The sequence below is a fragment of the Populus alba genome, chromosome 19 (assembly GCF_005239225.2).
Source record: "Populus alba chromosome 19, ASM523922v2, whole genome shotgun sequence".
Classification (NCBI taxonomy): Eukaryota; Viridiplantae; Streptophyta; class Magnoliopsida; order Malpighiales; family Salicaceae; genus Populus; species Populus alba.
In genome coordinates this window covers 6,312,076-6,339,708 of record NC_133302.1, presented here as the reverse complement: position 1 = coordinate 6,339,708, position 27,633 = coordinate 6,312,076, and the positions used below count along the sequence as shown (strand labels likewise).

At 37.8% G+C, this 27,633-nt stretch overlaps 2 protein-coding genes and 1 pseudogene across 2 annotated transcripts in view; 1 reads left to right on the top strand and 2 right to left on the bottom strand.

Moving 5' to 3' along the window:
• Positions 1-2,907: 2,907 nt before the first annotated feature.
• Positions 2,908-5,636, bottom strand: LOC140955033 (uncharacterized). The gene is made up of 3 exons (XM_073406559.1): positions 4,837-5,636; positions 3,988-4,795; positions 2,908-3,735 (listed from the first exon to the last, which is right to left on the bottom strand). The coding sequence occupies exons 1-3, from the start codon at positions 5,634-5,636 to the stop codon at positions 2,908-2,910; spliced, it is 2,436 nt and encodes an 811-aa protein (XP_073262660.1).
• A 965-nt stretch (positions 5,637-6,601) lies between these two features.
• On the top strand, positions 6,602-15,043 carry LOC140955032 (squalene monooxygenase SE1-like; annotated as a pseudogene).
• A 563-nt stretch (positions 15,044-15,606) lies between these two features.
• Positions 15,607-27,633, bottom strand: part of LOC118035587 (uncharacterized) — a 59,149-nt gene continuing 47,122 nt past the window's right edge. Inside the window, 8 exon segments of the mRNA XM_073407013.1 lie at positions 15,607-15,989; positions 16,294-16,960; positions 16,963-17,113; positions 17,323-17,459; positions 17,753-18,022; positions 20,846-24,059; positions 24,241-24,780; positions 24,964-25,506. Of these exon segments, the coding sequence (XP_073263114.1) occupies positions 16,395-16,960; positions 16,963-17,113; positions 17,323-17,459; positions 17,753-18,022; positions 20,846-24,059; positions 24,241-24,780; positions 24,964-25,506 (5,421 nt within the window). The 3' untranslated portion in view covers positions 15,607-15,989; positions 16,294-16,394.

Below are 27,633 nucleotides of genomic sequence, written 5' to 3'. Positions count from 1 at the left end.
CGTATATTTGATAAATTCTGGCACTCTAAACTTTTTGGGAATGACAATGTTGGGCACCAAACACTTCTCAGCAGCCTTTATAGGATCATATAGGTGAATTCCCTCAAATGCCCTCATCCTTTGTTCTAGGGCAATGAATTTGTTCAGCTCATCTTCTTTTACCATTTTGCCCTTTTGAGATTCATTCTCTGTAGAATCAATGGTAAACGACATTCTCGTGGGGTATGCTGGTTGAAAATACGTGGCTTGTTGAAAATCAGATGACAACCCATTTGCCCCTAGATTTTGTGGATTGAAGGAATTTACAAGCATAGGTTCAGGCTGAGCTATAAGTGTTGCTTTTCCAGATTTATCTCTTAAGGCCTGCTCGAGTAGACTAGTAAGCCTTGTGACTTCTTCTTTAAGATTGTCCACCTCTTTTTGATGTTGGGCTTCCAACTGGGCTCTTTCTTCGTTTTCCATTTGTCCTTTCTCGAAAGGGTTTATTATATGTAGGTTTCAAATGGGAACCTATATTTCAACCTGTAAATGTAAATCATGCAATTTATGCAAAAATATTGATTCAATTAAAAATGCGTATGGAATGCAGACACGTCCTTCACGGGATGACAACCTAATAGGAAGATCCTAATTGTTGAGTGCATCAAAGGGTTGGTCATTATCTAGTTTTAAAGGGTCTCTCGCATGCTCAGTGATCGACCATAAAAGGTCGATATGAGGCTTACAAGTAGTGTGAAAATAGAGGCCCTGAGTAATATCAGTTTGGCATATCAACCACTTCCAAGTAAACAATCAAGCGAGAGTTGGATGGTTTCACGAGTCTTACCCAGGCTAAAGCCATTGGGGTACCGTTACTCCCCCACTTATCTTAGATTTTCAGGTGTGTGCTCTCAACGTGATGCATGACAATATAAACATGGATGCATGCTAAAGCAGTAAATTTAAGAAAAATAAACAAATAAACATAACATAAAAAACATTATAACAATTGATAAACAAAAGGCAAAGCTTAGTCCATTAGTCCCCAGTGGAGTCGCCATTCTGTCGCACCCGACATTGCGGCGGTCCTATATGTCTGGCATCCTGCTCTTTAATGGGGAATATTCTTGTTTAAGGAGTCGCCACCTAGTATTACGGTCACTAGGAACCCTAACTGGTCAACAGAGATTCTATGGTTCGGGACTGGTTACGTAAAAGGGAAGATATTATCACCCCTTAAACGTCCTGCCTGAGGCAGGCTGCATTGCTAGTTTCGTCTTAAATTGCTAAATGTTTATTAGTTTATGCTATGAAAATTTGCTTGTAATATTCCTGACTCTGGCGCTAGTGAATATTTAACTACGAATATTTCCAACTCTGGCGTTGGTAAATACTCTGGCGTTGGTAAATATTACACAGCTATAAAAAAACAAAACAAATTTAAATCAGTATTTTTTTTATTCTTGACTCTGGCATCAGTGAATAAACAAATAAAATAAATTTATTTTTACGCATGCACATTTTTTTTGTTAAATAAAAATAAAATACAATGAATAATATAAATTTAAACCGGTATTTTTATTCCTGACTCTGGCGTCAGTGAATAAACCAATAAATTTATATTATTTTTTTCTTGCTAAATGAAAATAAAATACAATGAATAATATAAATTTAAACCGGTATTTTTATTCCTGACTCTGGCATCAGTGAATAAACCAATAAATTTATATTATTATTTTTTCCATGCATACATTTTTTTTTTCTGTCTTTTATTTTTTTATTTTTTGGACTGGGCTAGGCTGGGCCCAGCCCCCACCTATGTGACCGGGCTGGGCTGGCTGGGCCTAGCGCAGCCCATGTGGGCTGAGCTGGGCCCAGCCCCCACCAAAAAATTATACTGTGCTGGGCCCCAGCCCAGCCCAGTCCAAAAAAATAAAAAAAAATAAAAGACAGAAAAAAAAAAAAAATATATGTATGCATGGAAAAAATAATAATATAAATTTATTGGTTTATTCACTGACGCCAGAGTCAGGAATAAAAATACCGGTTTAAATTTATATTATTCATTGTATTTTATTTTTATTTAGCAAGAAAAAAATAATATAAATTTATTGGTTTATTCACTGACGCCAAAGTCAGGAATAAAAATACCGGTTTAAATTTATATTATTCATTGTATTTTATTTTTATTTAACAAAAAAAATGTGCATGCGTAAAAATAAATTTATTTTATTTGTTTATTCACTGACGCCAGAGTCAGGAATAAAAAAAATACTGATTTAAATTTGTTTTGTTTTTTTATAGCTGCGTAATATTTACCAACGCCAGAGTTGGAAATATTCGTAGTTAAATATTCACTGGCGCCAGAGTCAGGAATATTACAAGCAAATTTTCATAACATAAACTAATAAACATTTAGCAATTTAAGACGAAACTAGCAATGCAGCCTGCCTCAGGCAGGACGTTTAAGGGGTGATAATATCTTCCCTTTTACGTAACCAATCCCGAACCATAGAATCTTTGTTGACCAGTTAGGGTTCCTAGTGACCGTAATACTAGGTGGCGACTCCTTAAACAAGAATATTCCCCATTAAAGAACATGATACCAGAAATATAGGACCGCCGCAATGTCGGGTGCGACAGTGATGTCATCCCAAACTTGACATGGAATGAGAAGAGGCTGCAAAAGTCTTGCAGGTGCAAAGTATCATTTTTAGTACGTTGGCAGACTTCACAGGAGGCCACATAAGTCTTCACCGTGTGGAACATGGATGGCCAGTAGAATTGTTGTGCTAGTCTTTTGTATGTACGCAAGATACTGGAATGCCCACCACTGGGAGAATCATGGAATTCATGTAGAAGTTGTGCAATGATGGTGGAATGAGGAGGCACTACCACCTGGTTTTTGTAGCAGACCAACCCGTTACGCTAGCTGTAAGGAACACCAGGATTTGTTGTCGCTTTGGAGCTGATTGTCATCATATATGGATTGGTGCAGGCTTCTGTCTTGACGATATCCCATAATGAAGTGTGAGAAACAAACAAAGAATCCAAACTAGGACTACCACTTACCCGTGACAAGGCATCAACTGCATTGTTATCATGCCCTGGTTTATAAGTGATCTCATAATCATAGCCAAGCAGTTTTGTCACCCATTTTTGTTGCTCAGGTGTTGCTATGTGTTGTTCCAACCAGTATTTGAGGCTGCGCTGGTCAGTCTGGATGTAGAATTTTCTGCCAAGCAGAAATGGTCTCCACGTTTGAATTGCATCAATGATGGCTAACATTTCTTTGGCATACACCGACCATGATTGTTTGGTAGGGCCTAAAGCGCGACTCATGAATGCAATAGGCTGCCCTTGCTGACTCAAAACTACACCTATGCCATTGCCAGAAGCATCTGATTCAATGGTAAATGGTTCACTGAAATTTGGCATAGCAAGTGTTGAAGTGGTAGTCATGGCTGTTTTGAGCTCCGTAAAAGCACTTTCAGCTGCATCAGGCCAACCAAACTTTCCCTTTTTGAGCAGATCGGTGAGGGGACGGGTAATAAGACCGTAGTTGGGAACAAATTTCCGATAATAACATGTAAGTCTTAAAAATCCACGTAAATCGGAAACATTAGTAGGTCGAGGCCAATTTAGCATGGATGTAATTTTGTTTTGATCCACCTTAACTCCTTGGGGAGTTACAATATGCCCCAAATACTCCAATTCTTGCAAACCAAAGGCACATTTGCTGAATTTGACAAAAAACTGATGATGTCGTAACATTTCAAAAGCTTTTTTAACATGTTCAAGATGCATGATCCAATTGGGGCTATAAATTAAAATGTCATAAAAAAAGACTAGTATAAATTTGCGAAGGTAAGGGCGAAAAATGGAATTCATAATGACTTGAAAAGTAGACGGAGCATTACAAAGACCAAAGGGCATAGCCAAGTATTCATAATGGCCATTATGAGTACGAAAGGCAGTTTTAGGAATATCGGTGGGATGTACTCATACCTGATGGTATCCTGCACGTAAATCAAGTTTGGTGAAATAAATAGCTCCATGAAGCTCATCGAGCATGTCATCAACTGTAGGTATCAGAAATCTATCTTTGATGGTTACGGCATTAAAGGCTCTATAGTCAGTGCAAAACCTCCAGGATCCATCTTTTTTCTTTACCAACAAAACAGGAGACGAAAAAGGACTAGTACTAGATTTTATTAGCCCTAATTTTAACATGTCATGAACTTGTTTTTCAATTTCAGCTTTTTGAAAGTAGGCATACCTATAGGGCCGCACGTTAATGGGCGTTGTTCCTTTATGTAAAATGATGTGATGATCCACTTCCCTTGTCGGAGGAAGTTGTGTTGGCTCCTGGAATAAATCTTCAAATTCTGCCAATAGATGTTTTATTTCCGGATTGACATTCTGTGATGTTGGACTAGGTGAAGATTGAAGGCAAATTGCAAACATAGAACTCCTCTGCCTCAAGTCCTTAGCAATAGCTTTCATCAAAGTAGACTGAATTGATGTATCCATCCCCTGCAACTTATCAGTTTGGTTGTGCCACTGGAACTCCATTGTGAGCTGCTTCCAATTGCATACCACCGTGCCCAATTGTTCCAGCCAATGTACTCCTAAAACCAAATCCAATCCCACTAATGGTAAAGCATACAGAGTAAGGACAAAAGGGATACCTTGGAGTGTAATATGGACGTTTTCAAATCTTCCTTGACATTTTAATGGTCCTCCATTTGCCACCCGAACATTGAAGGATTCTGTTGGAACAACTGGTAATTGTAGAAGATTCGCCACCTTTTCACTGATAAAATTATGAGTAGACCCGCTATCAATGAGAACAACCATCTCATAGGATATCCAATTTTTGCCATCACCCGCATGGTTTTATATGCTGTCCATCCAGAAAGTGCATGAAGTGATATTTCAGGTTGAAATTCCAATGAGCTTTCGATGTCATCTCCCTCTGGATATTCACAGCAGCCTTCTAACAGTAGAAGCTGTGGCCCTTTGCACCTGTGGCCAGGTGTGAATTTCTCTTCACAGTTAAAACACAGACCTTGTGCTCGCCTTTTCTGCATTTCATCCCAAGAAAGTCTTTTCATAGGTGAGCTGTTTTGAATCTTGTTAGGGGCTGGAAATCTGCAGGAGTGCGATGGGCCCTTTGCACCTGTGGCCAGGTGTGAATTTCTCTTCACAGTTAAAACACAGACCTTGTGCTCCTTCTGCATTTCATCCCAAGAAAGTCTTTTCATAGGTGAAGTTGTTTTGAATCTTGTAGGGGGTTGGAAATCTGCAGGAGTGCGATGGGAATGGTAGTCTGCAGGAGTTCGATGGATTGATCGCACACTTCTCCTTTGGTGATTCAACTGCTCATCTCTCATTCTTGCAAGGCTGCTAGCTTCTTTTAATGACTTTGGTTTGAACATTCTAATGCCATCCGCTATTTCAGGTTTGAGGCCCTCCATGAATGTTCCTACTAAAGCTTTATGTGGCCATCCGTGTACCCGATTACCCAGCCATTCAAACTCCTTCTGATATTCACGCAAGGAGCCTTCCTGTTTCACCTTTGACAAGGCTTCATCAAAGTCCTCACATTCAGTAGGGCCAAACCTCACCACAGTTCTTTTTGAAAAATATCCCATGTCACCTCCCTGTCTTCTTCTTTATAAGATCATCTCAACCACTACCACCATTGATTAGCTTCTCCCTGTAGGTGGAAAGAGGCGAGAGACACCTTTTAAGGTGCAGTGGTGCCTTGAAACTCAAAGAATTGATCCACCCTTGTGAACCATTCGGTAGGGTCATCTCCAGAAAATCGAGGGAACTCCAGGCTAGCTAATTTTGAAGAAAACAATGGTCGGCCTCCTTCTGAAATTTCTCGCGATTCCTCTCATATGGAACGAGAACGTCCATTAGGAGAGCTGGTAGTAGGGTCAGAAGGATTGCTAGCTGTTACAGTTGGATTAGCTAGAAGGATTTCAGAGAGCTTGCTAAGAACATCTTCGATGTGGTGTAATTTGTCCATAACACCCACCTCCATACGACTAAAACTGTTTTGGAGTCCACCCAAACCAGCTTCTAAACTCTCAATTCTCTCTTTATTTGTTCCCATGCTCTGATACCAATGATAGGTCCCAATCAGGCTAAGAATATTGCAGTGCAGATAGTATTCTCTTAGGGTGAGAATTAACCGCAAAAGTTTTTATTGTAGAAAATTAAGCTACCCTTTACTGATGTTGAAAGGGTTTAAATACAAAGAAGGAAATAACAACCACTCCTAATTCTGAGATCATATCTCTAAGAATTAGGACACGATCACATTATTAAAAATCAAATACTAACTGCTAGACCTATTCTTAAGCAAGCATGCTTTGTGGACATGACTAACAACTTAGACAAAGTCTTTGGCAAACATAACTTCTCCCTGCATGTTTCCTGCACATGAAAGTTTACGTGACAGCTTCTTTCTGCATGTCTCCTGCACATGAAGTTGGCTTTTAAGTGACAACATCTTAGTCCAAATACTTTGGGTTCTTCACTGCAACTCTGACGGATCTTCTTGGTTTATCAGGTTCTCGACAGCACATCCAGAGAGAGAGAGAGCGCTTGTGCTGAAAGAGAAAAATGGACTCCAAACATATATTTGGAGAAGTTGTAGCAGCTTTCTTGTTCGGGTTTGTTGTCCTCTACAGTTCAAGAGGGAGAGAGAATATCAAAGCTTCAGAGAAAAATCGAAGCAAGAAAACTTTGAAAAGCTCTGGAAATGGAGTGTGCAGATCAAATTTTGCTGGAAATACTGATGTGATCATCGTAGGTGCTGGTGTTGCTGGATCAGCTCTTGCTTATACTCTCGCAAAGGTAATAACCTCTTACAAAATGGTAAGAGAGTTAACTCTAATTGCCTGATCTTGCTTCTAATTCAAAGATCAAAACCTAGTAAGTGTTAGCACAACACACTCTGACAGCAAGCATTGTGAGGATTAAATGGAGAGATAAGGTTGAAAAAGCTACTGGAGTAATAAGGCAGAACTCTCCTACGATGCTGCCAGTGGATGCCTACAAAATTGGCACCTTAGCTGGAGAAAAGTTAGGGATAAAGATGCTTCAATGACAACAAATTCAAGTCAGAATGGTAGTCTAACAAGATAAAGAAACTGTTGTGACTCTCCTGAAACTAAAAGGATTCTATGATGATAAATCCTGATGCCACTCCATATCCTTATCCATGCAGAACAAGATAACTGCTATCAAACTGTATAGAAGATAATCTCTAGTCATTAGCTCTTAGAATCCTTGTAAATGTCCTCTTCTGTACTCTTTAAATACCCTACCACCATCACTGTAAAACTATTCTCGAGATTTATAGCTGCAAGATCTATCAAGCATTGTATGCTCACGTTCTTCATAAATAAAGAATAGCAAAACAGAGAAAGTCTTCACTCACACCTACAGTTTTCTTCTTGGTATCAGAGCTTGTGTGAGCATACAAAAACATAATGTCTTCACTGTCTCTAAATGTTGGAAACTTCATCACTCTCAAACTCACTCCAAACAATTATCCCTTGTGGCGTGAGCAAGCCTTAGCCCTTGCAGAAAGCCAAGACTTAGTTGGCCATCTAACTAATGAAGACCCTGCACCCATTCAATACACCACACCAGATATTAGTAATATCACATCCGGAGAACAACTTGAACCCAAACTAACAGAAACCTTCATTGCCTGGAGGAAAGCAGACCGCCTTCTGCGAGGGTGGATCATTGGAACACTCTCTGAAGAAACACTAAGTCTTGTTGTAGGACTTGACACGGCACATGCTGTTTGGGAAGCATTTAAAAATGCATATGCACAAGATTCACAAGAACGTGAATTCACACTTCGGCAACAAGTAACATATTTTCGTAAGGAGGAAGACCAAACCATAGGTGAGCATATTCAGAAATTCAAGAGATTATGTGACAGTCTTGCTGCCATTGGGAAGCCTGTTCCTGATAAAGAAAAAGTCTTCTGCCTCCTCACAAGTCTTGGTCCTCAGTACGAAAACTTTACAACTACCATGCTAAAACCACCAAGACCATTATACACAGAGTTAGTCTCACAACTCCAAAATCTTGATCAACGACGCAGTTGGTTTTCCAGCCATTCAGATACAACAAACTCTCCATTCAGCCCGCAGTTAGCATTTTATGGACAACAGCAACAACAACACCATCCCCCTTACAGGTATCGTAATAACTCACACAGATTTTCATCTAATGGAAGAGGTTTTCAGGCACAGCAAACCCGAGATGAAGGACAAAACCGCAATGTTGATACTCCACAACAACAACGTCCTCCTCCATTAGGAGAGCGTCGTATGACTCTAGTGGAAAGAAACCTCTACCGTAATGAAAAATGCCAATATTGTGGCACCACAAGTCATATTGCCAAAATTTGCTGGTGGGTGCCCAAAAAGTCTACAAAACTTGATGATATCCCACAAGCCCTTGCTGCACTCACTCTTGATAACACGGTAGCAGAAACTGAATGGACATCAGACACAGGAGCATCAAATCATATGACAGGTCAACCAGGTATGTTGTCTAATATTCGTGAATATTGTGGCACAGACTATGTTATTATAGGAAATGGTTCTTCCCTACCAATTCTTGGTATTGGTGATACTCTTGTTAAACAAAGGAATACTGCTCTGCCTCTCAAGAATGTTTTGTTTGTCCCAGATTTGAAAAAAAATCTGCTTTCAGTAAGTTAACTAACTACTCAATTTCCTGTTAATTGTGAATTTTCTGATGTTGATTTCTGTGTTAAGGAACGAGCAACTGGACAACCAGTAATCACAGGACAACGCAAGGGTGATCTTTATGTTCTGCACAACTCACCAGAACTATATTTTTCCCATCGTTTTAAATCTGGATCAGCAGATATTTGGCATCAACGTTTAGGACACCCTCAATTTTCCACCCTGCAGTTATTAAAAAATAAAGGATTGATTGATGTCATCGGAGCAATGAAAACTGAACATCTCTGTGATAGTTGTCAGTTAGGAAAACTCAGTAGATTACCTTTTTCTAGTTCTGAACACTCAAGTACTGATATTTTTGAAAAAGTTCATTGTGATTTATGGGGACCTGCCCCTGTTTTATCAATTGGAAAATTTAGATATTATGCTTGCTTTGTTGATGACTTCTCTAAGTATACATGGATAATCCCTCTCAAACTTAAATCTGAATTTACGAATACATACTTAGCATTTGAACAGTATGCTAAAAGACAATTCAACAAACAGATCAAAGTTTTTCATTCAGATGGAGGTGGAGAATTTGTCAACTCAAAACTCTCCTCTCATTTTCTCTCCACAGGAGTTATCCATCAGGTATCATGTCCGTATACCCCTGAACAAACAGGTATGGTCGAACGACGCCATCGCGTCATACGTGAGCTAGGTATGACCATGCTATTTCACAGTTATGCACCCTTATCTCTATGGGTAGAAGCATTTACTACTGCTGTTTATCTCATTAATCGATTGCCCTCATCATCAATTAATTTTGAAACTCCATATTTTAAGCTACATCATACTCATCCTGATTATTCTTCACTACGTATCTTTGGCTCAAAATGCTTTCCCTACACTTGGGACACACGGGTCAATAAATTTGATCCCAAAACTGTTCCTTGCATCTTCGTAGGATATAGCAATACTCACAAAGGATATAAATGTTTCCATCCAACGAGCAAAAAGGTTTTTATTTCACGACATGTGGTCTTTGATGAATTATTTTTTCCATATAAACCTGTCAGTAATTATGCTCCTACTCCTCCTTCACAACTTGCTCTTAGCATATATGATGCATGGCTGCCTTGCACTAACATTTCTGCAGAATCACCTGAGCCAGCTGAAACACCACCATGTCAGAGCTTATTACCCACTGTTGACACATCTACTCCAGCAACCCTTGATGAAACACCTTCATCTCTTGCTCCTTTAGGTCTCTCCAATAATGGCACCACACATAACTGTGTGCGAGAAGAGGCAAATGTTTCTCCCACAGCTAGTGCAACATCTGCATCCTCTACTCCTTTAGTTCCTGCCGTTGTGTGCACAACACAATCTGACAATTTTGTTGAACACACAATCACACCTACTGATTGCACAATACAGCAGACCGTGAGACTTGCAGATACTCATGCTTCAAGACTTGAATCACAGATACAAGATCAAATCCAGCAACAACTGCAATCAGTGGCCTATCATCCCCCACCTGTTGTGCCTCATGAGGAAAGCCAATTTGTTCTGCCTGAATTAGAAGCATTGACAGCTCCTATGCCTATGCTTCATCCAGATGAGCATACCAGTTTACATCCTTATCAATCTGCTCTCACTGATGACTCACCTAGTCCAAATCAGTCTCCCCAGGTCTCTATCCCCCCATCCATGACCACACGCTCACACCATGGGATTGTTAAGCCAAATCCCAAGTATGCTTTGTCCATCATATACTCTCCTTCTATCCCACGAGAGCCTCGGACTACACAGGCAGCATTAGCTCATCCAGGCTGGCGAGCAGCAATGACTGAAGAATTAACTGCTCTGCACCAAAACCAGACATGGATACTGGTTCCTCGCACTTCTGATATGCATGTTATTGGATCTAAATGGGTACTCAAGACAAAGCTCAAACCTGATGGCTCTCTAGACCGACTAAAAGCAAGGGTTGTTGCCAAAGGCTTTCATCAAATTGATGGCATTGACTTTACTGAAACGTTCTCTCCTGTTGTCAAACCAAGCACCATTCGCATGGTCATTACAGTAGCCCTTGTTCAGCGGTGGTCCATTCGACAACTTGATGTCAAAAATGCTTTCCTATATGGCTTCCTCTCCGAAGATATATTTATGGAACAACCACCTGGAATGTCAGATTCCCAATATCCACAACATGTCTGCAAGCTTCAACGCGCTCTATATGGCCTTAAACAAGCACCTCGTGCTTGGTTTGATCAGTTCAGCACCTTTTTACTTAAATATGGTTTCTTGTGCAGTTTTAGCAGATCCTTCTTTATTCACCTATCATGCTGATCATGGCTCACTAATTCTTCTCCTCTATGTTGATGACATACTACTCACAGGTTCAGATACATCACTTGTTACAGATTTTATACAAATCCTCATCAATGAATTTGCCATGAAAGATTTGGGACATGTTCATCACTTCCTTGGGATTGAGATATCTCAATCATCGGATGGCCTTCACCTCTCACAATCTCACTATGCCCTTACCATCCTTGAACGTGCGCACATGGTCGACTGTAAACCCATGAGCACGCCCCTTGAAGCAAAGACCAAGACCTCATCAGCAGACACTCCTTTGGACGATCCAAGCTATTTTCGGGGCCTTGTTGGCTCTCTACAATACCTTACTCTCACACGTCCAGATCTTTCGTATAGTGTTAATTTTGTATCACAGTTTATGCATGCCCCAAATACCACACATTTAAAAATGGTCCATCGCATCTTACGTTTTGTGAAAGGAACATTATACTCTAGGCTACATTTTACTTCACATACTACACTTGATCTCTCTGCTTTTTCAGATGCTGATTGGGCAGGTTGTCCTTCCACCAGACGCTCTACTACTGGATATTGCATCTTTCTTGGCAAAAATCTTATCTCTTGGTGTTCAAAGAAACAACATACAATCTCTCGCTCAAGCACTGAAGCTGAGTATCGCTCCATGGCTAACACAGCAGCTGAAATCACTTGGTTGACATTTCTCCTCAAAGATCTGCACATCCCACTCACTACCCCTCCAGTCCTATACTGTGACAATTTGAGTGCACTACACATGACAATTAATCCAGTGTTTCATGCTCGCAGTAAACATATTGAGTTGGACTATCATTTTGTACGAGAACGAGTTGCTATTGGACATCTTATCACCCGACATATAAACTCCAGTAATCAGATTGCTGACATCTTTACCAAACCCATTTCAAAAGCTGCCCTCCATTATTTTCAGCCCAAACTTTGCCTCCAGCCCCGGCCAAGTTTGCGGGAGGATGTTAGCACAACACAATCTGACAGCAAGCATTGTGAGGATTAAATGGAGAGATAAGGTTGAAAAAGCTACTGGAGTAATAAGGCAGAACTCTCCTACGATGCTGCCAGTGGATGCCTACAAAATTGGCACCTTAGCTGGAGAAAAGTTAGGGATAAAGATGCTTCAATGACAACAAATTCAAGTCAGAATGGTAGTCTAACAAGATAAAGAAACTGTTGTGACTCTCCTGAAACTAAAAGGATTCTATGATGATAAATCCTGATGCCACTCCATATCCTTATCCATGCAGAACAAGATAACTGCTATCAAACTGTATAGAAGATAATCTCTAGTCATTAGCTCTTAGAATCCTTGTAAATGTCCTCTTCTGTACTCTTTAAATACCCTACCACCATCACTGTAAAACTATTCTCGAGATTTATAGCTGCAAGATCTATCAAGCATTGTATGCTCACGTTCTTCATAAATAAAGAATAGCAAAACAGAGAAAGTCTTCACTCACACCTACAGTTTTCTTCTGTAAGCAGAGCTATTGTTGTTCTGTGTGCGCTAAGCAACAGCAACCTTGTCTTCTCCTCCAACTGCAGGATGAATGGCGCGTGCATATTATTGAAAGAGACTTGACTGAGCCCGACAGAATTGTTGGTGAGCTCCTGCATGCCGGGGGGTGCATTAAATTGGCCCAGTTAGGTCTTGAAGGTGAAGAATTACTAACTGTAGAAATTTTGTTGAACATACTTTACGTTCAATTAATCAACAACTACTCTTATTTATGTCCAACATTTTGTGTGGTAGCAGACTGTCTAGATGGGACTGATTCTCAGATAGTCTTTAGTTTTGCTGCTGTTCACAAAGATGGGAAAAGAACTGCAATTTCATATCCCTCCAATGCGAGTGGCAGAGGTTTTTACAATGGCCGCTTCATCCAGAAACTGCGTGAAAAAGCTGCATCTCTTCCCAAGTATTCGTCCTTTCCCCTGCAACCTATAGGAACAGAGTAGCCTGCGAGTACTGAGTTCAATATAACCACCATAGAATGAATATACGTTTGTCAGTATCATTTCATGAGGTGAAGATTTTTCTTTCTCATATTTGTTTGATCTTTGTCCAGTGTTAAACTCGAACAAGGAACTGTAACATCTCTTGTCGAAGAAAATGGCACTATCAAAGGTGTGTTGTGCTATACAAAACAAAAGCAGGCCAGGAGTTAGCAGCTTCAGCTTCACTCACAATAGTATGTGATGGTTGTTTTTCAAATTTACGACGCAATCTCTGCAATCCAAAGGTGAAAATCTTGCATTATGAATAAATTTAGATGTAATTAATGAGAGAAGGCACTATAATTTTCGATTTTGTTGATAAGGATATGGACAGGTAGTATACCTTCGAGGTGAATCTCCGATAATAGCTTTTATTACTCTCTAAAATATTTTTTTTAAAGAACTTGAAACTTGTACAGGATGATGATTACTTTGAGTTTAATTATTATTAATATAATTAGTTAAAATGGGAGTTATAAGATTCAAATTTATAACTGAATGTCAAAGAACTAATTCAACATAATAATAATTTAATATTACTCTTTAATAATGCAACACATTATTGTTACATTTTATGTAGATTGAAGTCCCATCTTACTTTGTTGGTTTGGTCCTGGAGAATTATAATCTTCCATATGCAAATCGTGCGTTCTTTATTTTGAAGGATACAATTGTCATAGCTTATCCTATTAGCAGCAATGAAATTCGTTGTTTAGTTGATGTACCTGGCTCGAAGCAACCACCTATTGCCAATGGTGAAATGGCAAGCTACTTGAAAACAGTGGTGGCACCTCAAGTATGTATGGTTGCTTGACATAATGTTACTTGATTGAAGCTTATTCTGATTAATTTATAGAGCATGCTTGATCGCGAATTTACTGTTAATAATATCAGAAAGCAAAATGCAAAATGTCTCAAAATGCCAGTCTAAGGCGACATTTTAGCATCTATGCTAGTTCTTTTTATTCAATATATATATCTTGTTTGAACTAATGCAGAGATCTGCACATTTCAGATGCCACCTGAGCTATACAATGCTTTCATATGTGCAATTGAAAAGGGCAACATAAGAACAATGCCAAACAGAATCATGGCTGCGTCTCCCTCTCCAACCCCTGGTGCGTTTATGATAGGGGATTCGTTGAATATGCGCCACGCTGTAACTGGAGGAGGAATGACTGTGGGACTTTCTGATGTTGTTCTACTGCGAGATCTTCTTAGGCCTCTGATTGATCTTAGTGATGGAGCTGCCATTTGCAAATATCTTGAATCCTTTTACATTCTGCGTAAGGTATCAGCACTTGCACATATGAAAGCATTTATTGAATAGGAATTGCTTAAAGAAACACAAAATTAGTTTAATATTACTAATAACTTGTACATACTAATAACTTGCTTGAATTACTCGATTAATATTGGTTGCAGCCCACGGCATTTGCAATAAACACATTGGCAAGCACCCTACACACAGTATTCTCTTCATCGGATCAGGATCCATCAAGGAAGGAATGAAAGAAGCATTCTTCAATTATTTGAGCCTTGGAGGCGTGTTCTCAGAAGGACTGATGGCTCTTCTGTCTGGTCTAAGCCCTGCCCCGCTGAGCTTGGTTTTCCACTGCTTTGCCATGCTTGCCTATGCTGTTGGCCGCTCATTGCTTCCATTTCCTACACCAAAACGCATGTGCATAGCGGCTAGACTAATTTTGGTCTGTATCCCCAGCTATCTTTACTCTTACTATCAGAAGCTTTTTTGTTTGAACTGTTATTCTCACCATGAGTTTCCTAGACAAACTAAAATTTTTATTTTTGTCAATTTTCAGGTTGGATCAGGCATCATCTTCCCTATACTAAAGGCAGAAGGAATTACAGCAACATTCTTCCCGGTAACAATGCCTGCTTACTACAGAACTCCTCCTGTCCAATCCACTGACGAAAGAGAAACAGGAAAATAGTTGTTTATTTTATTGGTGAAGGAACCAAATCTTATCAGCTGAATTTACGAAGCATGCGGTACAACATGAACAAACATGAAACAATCCTCATGATGTACCTCATGAAATGAATAAGATGAATCTCAAAATTGTATCTCCATTGTATTTTGAGTTTTCCAAAAATAATAATAATAGAAATAATATATATAAATGTTGTTTTTAATGGTCATGTATCCATTTAGTTAAATAACGTTGAGAAAGGGTTTTGATAATTATTTTTCCCTTTTTCAGCTGAAATCAGCTATGCCTGTAATGCAGCTGGGGTGGGAATCATTCCTTTTTTTGCATGGGACAGGCTGACTCATCAGCCCTGATGCATGTATATAATAAGCCTTCCTTTCTCTTTGTAAAATGAGAACATAATAAGAATAAAACACGAAGCTTGAAAGCCTTTTAAACCAAAACGTTCTTATTCTCTGGTCTTCTTCTTCTTTCTTTATTTTCTTGGACTCTGCAACCTCTAACATTTCTTTCAGGTTTTGATAGTTATTGCACACAAACATGAATGAGCTTTGTCTTCACGATTTGACTCCAGAAATAGTCATCCAATTCCAGATGAAATATATATTGATAAAAATAATAAATAAACAGAGCAATCAATAAACTAAAAGAAGAAGAAGCTATAAGGTTTCGAAGATAACAACAAAAATATGGAGTGTGAAGGCATCGAGAAAACCTTATATCTGAAATTGCCAGAAATGGATGAGGTGTTCCTCTCTAAACGTTTTACTTGTCTTCATCTTCAGTTTCCAACTTCCTCAAGTATGCTACTTCTTTTCCTTTAACGGTTACTGGAGCTGCACGCCAAACACCAAATCCATCGAGTACGAGGACTTGCAGGTGAGGGAGTTTAGGCAATATCCTGGTAGGAAACATCTTCTGACCGCATGCATTGAGTCCAAGATACCTGAGGTTGGATAGACATTCCATGGCTTAAGGAATCATTTCAAGTGCAGTACCATAGAGATCCAACCTCTTTAGTACCCTAAGCTTTCTTAATGATGGTACATGTCTTAACATATCACAAGTAATGCAATGAGCAATGAGCAACAATGCAGAGACTCACCAAATCGAAAGACAAAATTAGGCAAATTATCAATGCGCAAGATAGATCAAGGACCTTGAGCCCATGCAATTTTTTGAAAAATGATTCGGCAATAAATTTCAAGTATTTATTAGTGCATGACAGTAGAGTTGAAAGACTGGGACACCTTGGTGAATAGCTCGAAGGAATTTCTTCAATTTGGTTTTGTATTGGTGAAACTCTCACAAGATTCTCTGTCCACTCCTCTGTATCTGGCAATTCATTTAATTATGCACCTGATTTAACCATGCCTTGAGAGTTCTCTTGTTGTAGTTGGATGGCCATGTCCCTAATCAAGTCATGCATCGGGACACAGCTATGATCACCATATCTTGTAGCACTTTCCAATAAGGAGACATTTTCAAGTTTATTAAGCATCGAATGGCCTTTGTAAACTTCTGCCACCCTACTCTGCCGTTTTATCACTCCCTCATCAGTCAAATAAGCTATCAAATCCTCTCTAGGGAATACATCCTCTTCCATATCATCTTGCCTAACTCTTGATTGCCTCAGGTCCTCTAAAGCATTCCTCCGCTCGTTAATGTCATCCACCCCCTTCATGGCTCCAGCCATTGTTATAATTCCTAGTGGCAAACCATCACACTCCTTTGTGATAGATTTTGCAATTTGTTCCACTTCTGGACAAAGTGTTATGTCATGTCCGAGTCTCTTAATAAACAAAGTCCAAGCCTTTTCCTCCAAAATAGGCTTCACTTTGATTATGTGTAGGGTATCCATTTGTTGACAAACCTTTTTTGATCGAGTTGTGAGAATAAGCTTGCATCCTTTTTTGATCCCTGCATCTGTAACTCAATAGTGTTCCACAAATCATCTAAAATCAAAACCCATTTCTGTTTCTTCATTAATTCTTTTCTCATTTCAACTGCTCTGTGCCGCTCCTCGTCTTCATTAAAAAGATTTAAACCAATACATCTACCGATACTGCCCTGCAATTTTTTAATGCTGGTATCTTGCGAAACAGTAATCCAGTAAACATGAGAGAAAGTATCTGGTCTACATAGAAGCTGATTATACATATACATCACCAAAGTTGTCTTACCCACTCCGCCCATGCCATGGATTCCAATACTTGAAACTTCATCGTCATCAACCAGGACCAGATAGTCTTCTTATGGTCTTCGAATGCTTGACCCACCAACTTAGTCGTTGGCAGTGCATCATCTGCTTCAATCTCATTTGTGTTGCATGCAAGCCCTCCAGAAGAGCTAGCTCCTCCACCAGGCTGCGCTAATCTTCCTCTATAGTTCTCCACATCATCATCATCCTCTTCCACTGGTTGTGTCCTCACTCTTACCATATTCTGCACATCATTCATAATTACATCATTGTTTACCGATGGAGAACAGAGTTGATCGTAATGTCTTCCAAGTCCAAGACACAATAGATCAGTTGGTTTGGATGAATCTCCTCTAGGCTCATTTTGACTAACTGATAGCCTCTCAAGAGAGCTCCTCTCTCAAAATGCTGCATCAATCCCATGGTTTGGTTTTCTATGTTATTGTGAGTGACGTTATCATCCACAAAAAAAGAACAGAGATCACAGATTCCTCGTCCGCACTCTTGACTTGCTTGCTCGGTTATTGGTCTAGTCTCCGGTGCAATATCCACAAGTTCAATCCCTCCAATCAAGTCATTTGCCCATGCAAGTTCTCCAGCGAAAACAGCTTCTCCTTGTTGTGCTATTTCTACATGTATCACTTCATTGTTCTGTTCTTGTGAAGAAGTTGAAATTGCATTAGTGACCTCATTATTGCTTGAGCCTGCTACAGTTTTCAGTTTTTTTTCCAGAGGGCCATCGATTACTGCAAGGGCTGCATTTTGAACTTCTTCTGGAACATTTTTACAAATTTTAACATCACGCCCTTTCACTCCTGACAAATGCCATTTGATCCTCGAAATGGAAGTATCCTTGGCAAATGGATGCCCACAAAACTCACACTTCACAATACCATCATTCATATCTTCAACATGTCACCAAAATGGATCATTTGATCGAACCATTTGTCCTACAGAAAGAAAAAAAAAAATCAAGATATTGAATAAAATTAATGGAAGTTATATTAATCGGAAAAGGAAAGGTTTAAAACAAAAATAATAAGTTAAAAACAGAAAAAGAATTGTAAAATAAATAAATTCAAGGTTAGGGTCAATTCAGAAAGAACTCCGCAAGGCATGAAGAAACTATTGTATTTTGCTTGAGCTTCAAACAATAGTTACACAGAGTATAAATAACAAAAACAACAGCAAAATGAAAAAGATAAAGTACAAATAATTTACCTGGATTCCAGATGTTCTCCAAGTGCTGGTTTGCTTAAGCAGTATTCAGAAAAAGAAAAAAAAACAAAAAAATACAAAACCACAAAGCACGTGCTTGTAAGCCCTCCAGAAGAGCTAGCTCCTCCGCCAGGCTGCTCTAATTTTCCACTATTTTTCTCATCAACTGGTTCTGTCCTCACTCTAATCATGTTCTGCAAATCATACATAATGACATCTTTGCTTAGTGATGGTGCACAGAGTTGATCATAATATCTTCCATGGTCAAGACACAATGGATCTGTTGGTTGGGATGAATCTCCTCGAGGCTCATCAGCTTGATTAGTTGATTCGAGGCCGCATGCACACAAGCAAAAAGGCACTGGCATGTATTGAAATGAAACTTAAAACCAACTGAGAAATAATCATAATTTAAGCTGCTTTGGAGCTCTTATATAATTGTACGACATACATTTTCAAGCTCCACACATCAGTCAAGGAGTTCGTAGTTCAACACTATATATATATATATATATATATATATATATATAATATATATATATATATATTTATGCCTCTCTTTCAAAAGATCTCAGAATCGAACTTCTCCATCATAATCCAACAACATTAGCTTATCTGCTATCCCTTTTAAGAGAAGAAGATTTCGAATCAGTCCATTCATTCCCATCTGTAGGCATCTTTCTCAAACATTAAGGAGAATTACTTCTTGATTCTGAGTTTCCACTAAAAAAAACCCTTATGAAACTAATTAATCTCTCAGTCCTTAAATTAGTTTCCTCATTGTTTTCACAAATTTGTAAGAAAAAAAATGAAAAAATACAATAAAAAAGGAAGAATAAAAATATGATCTTAAGCTATACATCTAACACTCACTTGAAAGAAAATTGATAACCATGCAAGCAGTTTACATGTCAGTATTTGATAAGGGGTGAGAAATATTGGAGACAAATTAGAGGACACAAATAGAATGTATTTGGTGAATTGCCCGTGCGGTGCGCGGGTTATAGCATGAACTGGGCAAAATCTAAAAGCATTGAGATCGAAATAAAAAGCAAAGATTTGCATGTGGCTAGTGAAGTAGACTGATGCTGGCAAATGGAACTCCATGAAGAACAGCTAAAATAGCATGGGATTTTTGACGGTGCCGCTCAAAAGTGCGGATGCAAGGTCTGATGCCCAGCAGGTCTCCTGTTGCGAGGAAAGAGTGTTAGCTTTCATCTAAAAGATGATAGGTATTGCCAGGCCAACGCTTAGGGAAAGCAAGGTAATGTGCAAAAGAATTGGAGCAATTAGTTTGTAATGTTAAAACTTTGGAAAGCAACTAAAAAAGACTAAAAGCTATTTGAGGCAACACAAAGCCAACCAACATCACCCCTACAGAATGGGATAAAGCTCATAATCATTCTGGAAAAAATAAAATTTTAATATGATAATATTAAAAATAAATTTTAAAAATTAAAAAATATTATTTTAATATATTTTTAAATAAAAAATACTTCGCAATGAAACATGTATCTTAATGAAACATGTATCTTCATGTATTGTGGATTAACCAATCTTTTTAGTTTTCTTATATTGTTCATAAAGACTGAAAAAACTTAAAAATAAAATTTTAAAAATCATGAGATAAAAAAAATAGGATGAAATTTTTATTGAGGAAAATAGATAGAGGTGTGGATATTTATTCTAAATATATCCTTATAAAAATTTCAAAATTTCAAGTATTATCATTCTACTTTTAAAGTGTCTTCTCTCTCTCTATTTTTCTTTTCAATTTGTATTATATATTTTTTAAAAAATAATTTATTGCTAGTTAATGATATAAGATGATTTATACTAGTGAATAGATCTATTATTTTATTAGGTTAATAAATCAATATAGTATTTTTTTTTTTTATGGAATTTTCATCTTAAAGATACTCAATACGACAAATATATAATATTAATTAAACTTCAAAATTATAATTATTTATCTATCCAGTTAAAAAAAAATATATAACAGTTCAATGGTCTTAAGAGATGATGAAATATATATAAAAAATGAAAAATGTTATTTATGTTAATTGTAAACACACGATATAAATAAGAAATATTTCATATTAATAAACGCTTAACGAGTCCAATCAATCAGAAATTAACATGACAAAGATAATGCTTACCCTTTGTTCTATATTATATATATTTTAAGGGCAGAGTAGCCTCCTCCTCCTCCCGAAACATTACAAAAGGACCAAGGACATCCTTCGCATTAGGATGCTCCCACTCCACTACTCTCTCCCACCATTCTTTTGGCCTTGCATTGATTTCTCTAAGAGAAGGGGGAGGGGATAGCTTGCCATTTTCAAGCAACGGAAGACAAATTGCCATCCTCTTCAGCTTCTCACAATTGATTACACTAATATCTTCGAGAGAATTACAAATCAATTTTACGCTACAAATGCTTTTCAATTCTGGTAACCAACACAAATTCAAAGATATTAACTTTGGGAGTATTAATTCCGTGATGGAATTGGAGGTGCTGCTTTCTTCCTCTGTTGTTCCAATTATCTCCTCCATTTTCTCACAGTTAATAACATCAATCAATTCCAGGTTTGGGAGCAACACAAGTGGGAACAGCTTCTTCATATTGTTACATCCAACACAATAAAACTCTTTAAGACCAGAAAACATAACCTTATATGATGGTAATGGTGGTGGAGCAGAGCAGAACCAAGAAGATGAAACCAAGCTCTCCATGCTATTGCAATCCCGAATGCTGATGCGCTTCAGTTCAGTTGCATTCTCTAATGACAAAACATCACATAAACTTCTTGCATCGATGAATTGACAAACCAGTCCTTGAATGCCATTTAAGAACTTGACCTGAAAATCTCTATCTTTGTTAATACTCAAATTACCCAACGCAACCGTTTTACTTGGAAAATCATCAATGCGTTCCCAAAAATCCATCATTCCTACTGAAATTTTGTATGTGCTCAATGATTGGATCCCATCCCGAGATCTGAGATACTCCACGAAGTCAGAGAGACCTTTGAAATGGCATCGCAGAGTTTCCAAATTTCTCAAGGATCCTACTTCCTTTACTTCAACTGTTATCCTTCGATAAGAATCCACAAAACACTCTTCTAGTACAAAGACTTGCAGGTGAGAGAGTTTTGTTAATATCCCACTAGGAAACTCATTTTTACAACATCCAGTCATTCTAAGATACCTTAGGTTGGACAGACATTCCATTCCTTGTGGCATCTCATCAAGAAAAGTATGAGAGAGATCCAACCTCTTCAGTGCCTTGAGCCTCTTTAATGATGGAACATGACTTAAGTTCTCACACTCATTGAGCAATAACACAGTGAGACTCACCAAATCAGAGACAGAGTCTGGCAAATTTTTAATACCTGTGCAAGCCAGATCGAGGACCTTGAGCCCATGCAATTGAATGAAAAATGAATCCGCGATAAATCCCAACCTTTCATTATCACGTAGAAATAAAGTTGACAAATTTGGACACCTTGGTGAATGGCTAGAAGGAATTTCTTCGATCTCGTTTAGCATTAGTGAGACTCTTATGAGATTCTCTGTCCACTCCTCTGCATCTGGCAACTCTTTTAATTGCGCACCTGCTTTAACCATGACTTGAGAGTTTTCTTGCAGTATTTGGATGGCCATGTCCCTAATCAAGTTATGCATCTTGACACCCATACTGCCATCATACTCCATTTTAACACTTTCCAATAGGCAGACATTTTCTAGTCTATTAAGCATCGTGTGACCCTCGTCAAATGCATCTCCCCTGCTCCTCATTCCTTTAATTATTCCCTCATCGATCAAATAACCTATCAACTCCTCCCTTCCAATCTCACAATCTTCAGGAAATAATGCACAATACAAGAGACACTGTTGTAGTGCTAAATCACCTAACCGATCATAACTAAACCTCAATAACTTGAATACTTCATTGTCCCTAAATTCTGATTCTCTCAATTTCTTCAATGTATTTCTCCACTCATGTAGGTCATCAACTCCCCTTAAGCTTCCTGCCACTATACTAATTCCCAAAGGCAAACCAGCACATTCCCTAACAATAGCTTTTGCAACTTCTGGTGAAAGTGCTATATCACATCCAAGTTTCTCCATAAACAAAGCCCAGGCTTCTCCCTCAGAAAGTGGCTTCACTTTGATTTTGTATTGGCAAGCCATCCGATGACAAACCGTTTCTGATCGAGTTGTCATAATCAGCTTGCATCCTTTCAACGGGACAGGAATTCCCACTTTTTGGAGCTCAAAAGTGTTCCACAAATCATCTAAAATGAGAATCCATTTTTGTTTCTTTATTAGTTCTTGTGATAATTTGGCAGCTCTATGTAGATCATCAACCTCCCTTGAAAGGTCAAGATCAAGATGTTTAGCAATAAGATTCTGCAATCTATTAATGCTGAAATCTTGAGACACAGTCACCCACAAAACATGATCACAAATATCTGGTTTTTGTAGAAGCTCATTATGGATATGTTGCAGTATTGTTGTTTTACCAACTCCCCCCATCCCATAAATGCCAATGGTTAGGACTTTATCATCCATTAACAAAGACCATATCACCTTCGTGTTCTCTTCAAATGCTTGACCCACTGGCTTTGTAGAGCTAGTAGGTAATGGAACTCCTGTAGAATTGTTGTATTTCAGACTTTTAGAAGATCTAGCTCCTGCGCCAGCCTGCACTACTGATCTTCCACTACTCTCTACATCCTCCTCCTCCACTGGTTCTGTCCTCACTCTAACCATGTCCTGCTCATCATTCATAGTTACCTCATTGTTTACTGATGAAGCACAAGGTTGATCATATCGTCTTCCAATTTCAAGACAAAATTGGGATGAATCTCCTCGTGGCTCTAGAAGCTGCACATGCTCTGTTCTTGGTATAGTCTCAAATGCATCATGCTGAAAAGATCCTTCACCAGTGTTTTCTATGCCATTTTCTACTTGTAAATGCGACTGAATTCTCTCTTCTCCGGGACCTTGTTCCATGCCCTGAACTCCCACTTGTATCCTTCCAGCACCCCCTGCCAAATTGCCAAGTACTGCATTGCTTTGTTCCAACGCTAGATCCACTGGTTCTGTCCTCTGTCTACTCTCGAGTGCCTCTTTGGAAACTCTATCTTCATGTGCTATCATTCCTGTCATGCTTGCTTCGTCGTTTCTTGCTATTGCATGTGAAGAAATCCTCTCTTCCCCTACTCTGGGTTCTACAACTTGAACTTCTCTTTGTGCCCTTCCAATACCTCCTCCCATGTTAATCTCAATGTTTTGTTCTTCTGGACAAGTTGAAATTCCACAATAATTTATAATATTGATTGAACTTTCTATGATTTTATGTCTCTTGCTGACATCATTCATAGCTTTCGAGGCTGCTTCTTGAACTTCTTTAGCCACCCCACTACAAATGGCAACACCATGCCGTCTCTCTCCTGATAAATGCCATTTGAACCTTGAAATGGAAATTTTATTGGCCCATGTACGTTGACAAAACTTACACTTCACGCTACCATCAGCCCTATCTTCAATATAATTCCAAAATGGATCCTTTGATCCAACCATTTCAACCTATAGAAAAAAAAAGTGGGTCAAAAAAAAGAATAAAAATTGATGGAGGTTACACCATATCCAGATGGATGAGAAACTACTTCAGCGCTGTTACCCTTATTTTGCTATTAAAATTGATAGTTAGTTTATTGCACAATCATAGAGGGGGGAAAGACGACAATAATTCAGTTATACTTCTTACTTGTTGAGTATTTAAACCCCTATTTTGACTTTGCAGGGAAGTCTCAAGGCCAGGATTTGAGGCATTTGGCGTAGCAGTTTGATTTTGCAATCCTTTGACTTGGAGGTCATCCTCAGATTTGGAGCTTACTTCGTCGTTTCTTGCTATTGCATGTGAAGAAATCCTCTCTTCCCCTACTCCAGGTTCTACAACCTGAACTTCTCTTTTTACCCTTCCAAAACATCCTCCCATGCTAATCTCAATGTTTTGTTCTTGTGGACAAGTTGAAATTCCACAATCATTAACATTGATTGAACTTTCTGTGCTTCTATGTCTTTTGTTGCCACCACACATAGCTAGAAAGGCTGCTTCTTGAACTTCTTTAGTCACCCCACTACAAATGGCAACATTATGCCCTTCCTCTCCTGATAAATGCCATTTGATCCTTGAAATGGAGGTTTTATTGGCAAATGTATGTGTACAAAACTTACACTTCATGCTACCATCAGTCCTATCTTCAATATAATTCCAAAATGGATCCTTTGATCCAACCATTTCAACCTATATAAAAAAAAGGTAGGTCAAAATAAAGAATAAAAATTAATGCAAGTTACACCATAACTAGATGGATGAGAAACTACTTCTTCAGTGTTGTTACCCTTATTTTGCTATTAAAATTGATAGTTAGTTTATTGCACAATCATAAGGGGGGAAAGACGACGATAATTCAGTTATACTTCTTACTTGTTGAATATTTAAACCCCTAATTTGACTTTGCAGGGAAGTCTCAAGGCCAGGATTTGAGGCATTTGGCGTAGCAGTTTGATTTTGCAATCCTCTGACTTGGAGATCATCCTCGGAGTTGGAGCTTACTTCGTCGTTTCCTGCTATTGCATGTGAAGAAATCCTCTCTTCCCCTACTCCAGGTTCTACAACCTGAACTTCTCTTTGTACCCTTCCAATACCTCCTCCCATATTTTCAATCCTAATGTTTTGATCATGTGGACAAGTTGAAATTCCAGAATCATTAACATTTATTGAACTTTCTGTGTTTTTAAGTCTTTTGTTGCCACCACACATAGCTAGAAAGGCTGCTTCTTGAACTTCCTTAGTCACCCCACGACAAATGGCAACATTATGCCCTTCCTCTCCTGATAAATGCCATTTGATCCTTGAAATGGAGGTTTTATTGGCAAATGTATGTGGACAAAACTTACACTTCATGCTACCATCTGCCCTATCTTCAATATAATTCCAAAATGGATCCTTTGATCCAACCATTTCAACCTATAGAAAAAAAAAAAAAAAAAAAAAAAGGAGGGTCAAAATAAAGAATAAAAATTGATGGAGGTTACACCATATCCGGATGGATGAGAAACTACTTCAGCGCTGTTACCCTTATTTTGCTATTAAAATATTTTGCTATTAAAATTGATAATTAGTTTATTGCACAATCATAGGAAGGAAAAAGACGACGGTAATTTAGTTAGACTTCTTACTTGTTGAGTATTTAAACCCCTAATTTGACTTTGCAGGGTAGTGTTAAGGCCAGGATTTGAGGCATTTGGCCTAGCAGTTTGATTTTGCAATCCTCTGAGTTTGAGGTTATCCATCTGTGACCTGTATAAAAATGAAGTGATCATATTATAAAACCCAAAATCAATGGTGTATCTAATTAACAAAAAGGTATTAATACTGTGTTAAAACACAACAGCTAGACTAGAAGTCAATCAGTACCTAGTAGAGTTGCCAAAGTGCCGAGGCACGAAGTTCTCTTGTTGTATATTGTCTATGCTAGGAATTACAGCAGCTTGATTAGAAAAATATTGACTCCAGAATCCAAAATCATTCGCAAACAAAATGAAGCATTACAAACTTATGTTTAGTTTGCTGGGTTCATGTTAAAGCTATGATGTTTCTTTCCTGATTGAAAAAATAAACTTTTTTACAGGTGGTGGGAACTCCTTCCATCTCACCACAAGTACATGATAACTAGTACCGGAGGTGAAAAAAGAACAGAAAGCACATATCAGAGAAGATTATATACATATATAGTTTTAAAAATGACAAATCTGAGAAAAAGATCAATTCATTTATTATGGATTAGGTAAAAGATTCAAACCATGTTACAAATATAAAAACAAAAACACCAACAAGATGAAGAAGATTAAGTACAAATAATTAACCTGGATTCAAGATGTTCTTCAAGCGCTGGTCTGCTTGAGCAGTAATCAGCCAAAAAAAGAGAAGAGAAATCACAGATCAGAGAAGAATATAAGGTTTAGAAAAATAATAAAGTTGCAGTATACATAAATCTAGTTCGCACTGGTGAGATGTGGAAATGAAAATAGGTAGAAGATGATTAGTACGTCCTGAGGATTAAAAAGAGAGGAGAAATCACAGATCAGAGAAGAGTATTATATAATTTAGAAAAATAATAAAGGGGCAGTACTGAGGGGGAAAGCAAAACAGAGAATGGTAATAATAATAATAAATAAATAATTATTGTATTGTTAAGGAAGTTGCTAGGAAGGAGCCCAGCGCTTACCTACCAAACATTATATTATAAGATATAGGAAGTTAACGTGTGGACCCCCCTAATGTTGAAACTTTTAAGAAGCTGCCTGGAAAATTTAAGTTGCTTGGAGATTTGATTAATCAAACTAATTTTTTTTTTTTTTTAATGTTATTATATAAAAAACATTAAAAATATATTTTTTCAAGACTAATAAATTTTTAAAATATATACAATTTAAAATACAAAAAAAAAAAATTATATTTTAATTGTATCGTAACAATCTTCATCTTCAAAGATAAATTATTAAATGATTTAATATTAAAGAACAAAAAAATAATTTTCAATACAGATTAATGAAAAAGGTTTAAATTCTACAAAGAGCAGATAGTCGGAATCCCTGGCACGCATTTAATATTTTAATTATTTTTATTTTGTTGAATAACTCAATTTGAAGTTTAATTCCCCAAAGTTCCACTTAAAAGGTTTAAAAGGTATAGATAATTAAATCAACATAAATGTAACCCTTTTTGAAAAATCATTCACCACTTTCTTTTAAATACGCAAATGATTTATCCCAATTAATAAAAATTCAATGACAACAACAATATACACCAGCAGCAATATTATAGTAAAATAAAAAATAAAATTTAAAAGACCCAGTTTAACTGATTAGATTTTAAATTTATTATATAGAGATCACTTGTTCGAGTCCCACAAACTTCGGGACTACTAGAAACTTACATGGTCATTAATTTCAGGATCCGTGAAATTAGTGAAGGTAAATACAAGCTGGTCTGGATATCCATATATATATCGGCAAAAAAATTAAATCAATACATATGAATAAAATAATTAATCCATTCAGTAGAAAAAGCGTGACTGAATGCATAAACTGC

What these genes read in the sequence shown, in the direction of transcription:
- LOC140955033 (XM_073406559.1), bottom strand. Translation starts at nt 5,636, where the DNA reads ATGGGATATTTTTCAAAAAGAACTGTGGTGAGGTTTGGCCCTACTGAA. An exon ending in ATTGGATATCCTATGAGATG is followed by an intron (nt 4,796 to 4,836) that starts GTTGTTCTCATT and finishes TAATTTTATCAG; the next exon opens with TGAAAAGGTGGCGAATCTTC. An exon ending in TACGTGCAGGATACCATCAG is followed by an intron (nt 3,736 to 3,987) that starts GTATGAGTACAT and finishes CGACATCATCAG; the next exon opens with TTTTTTGTCAAATTCAGCAA.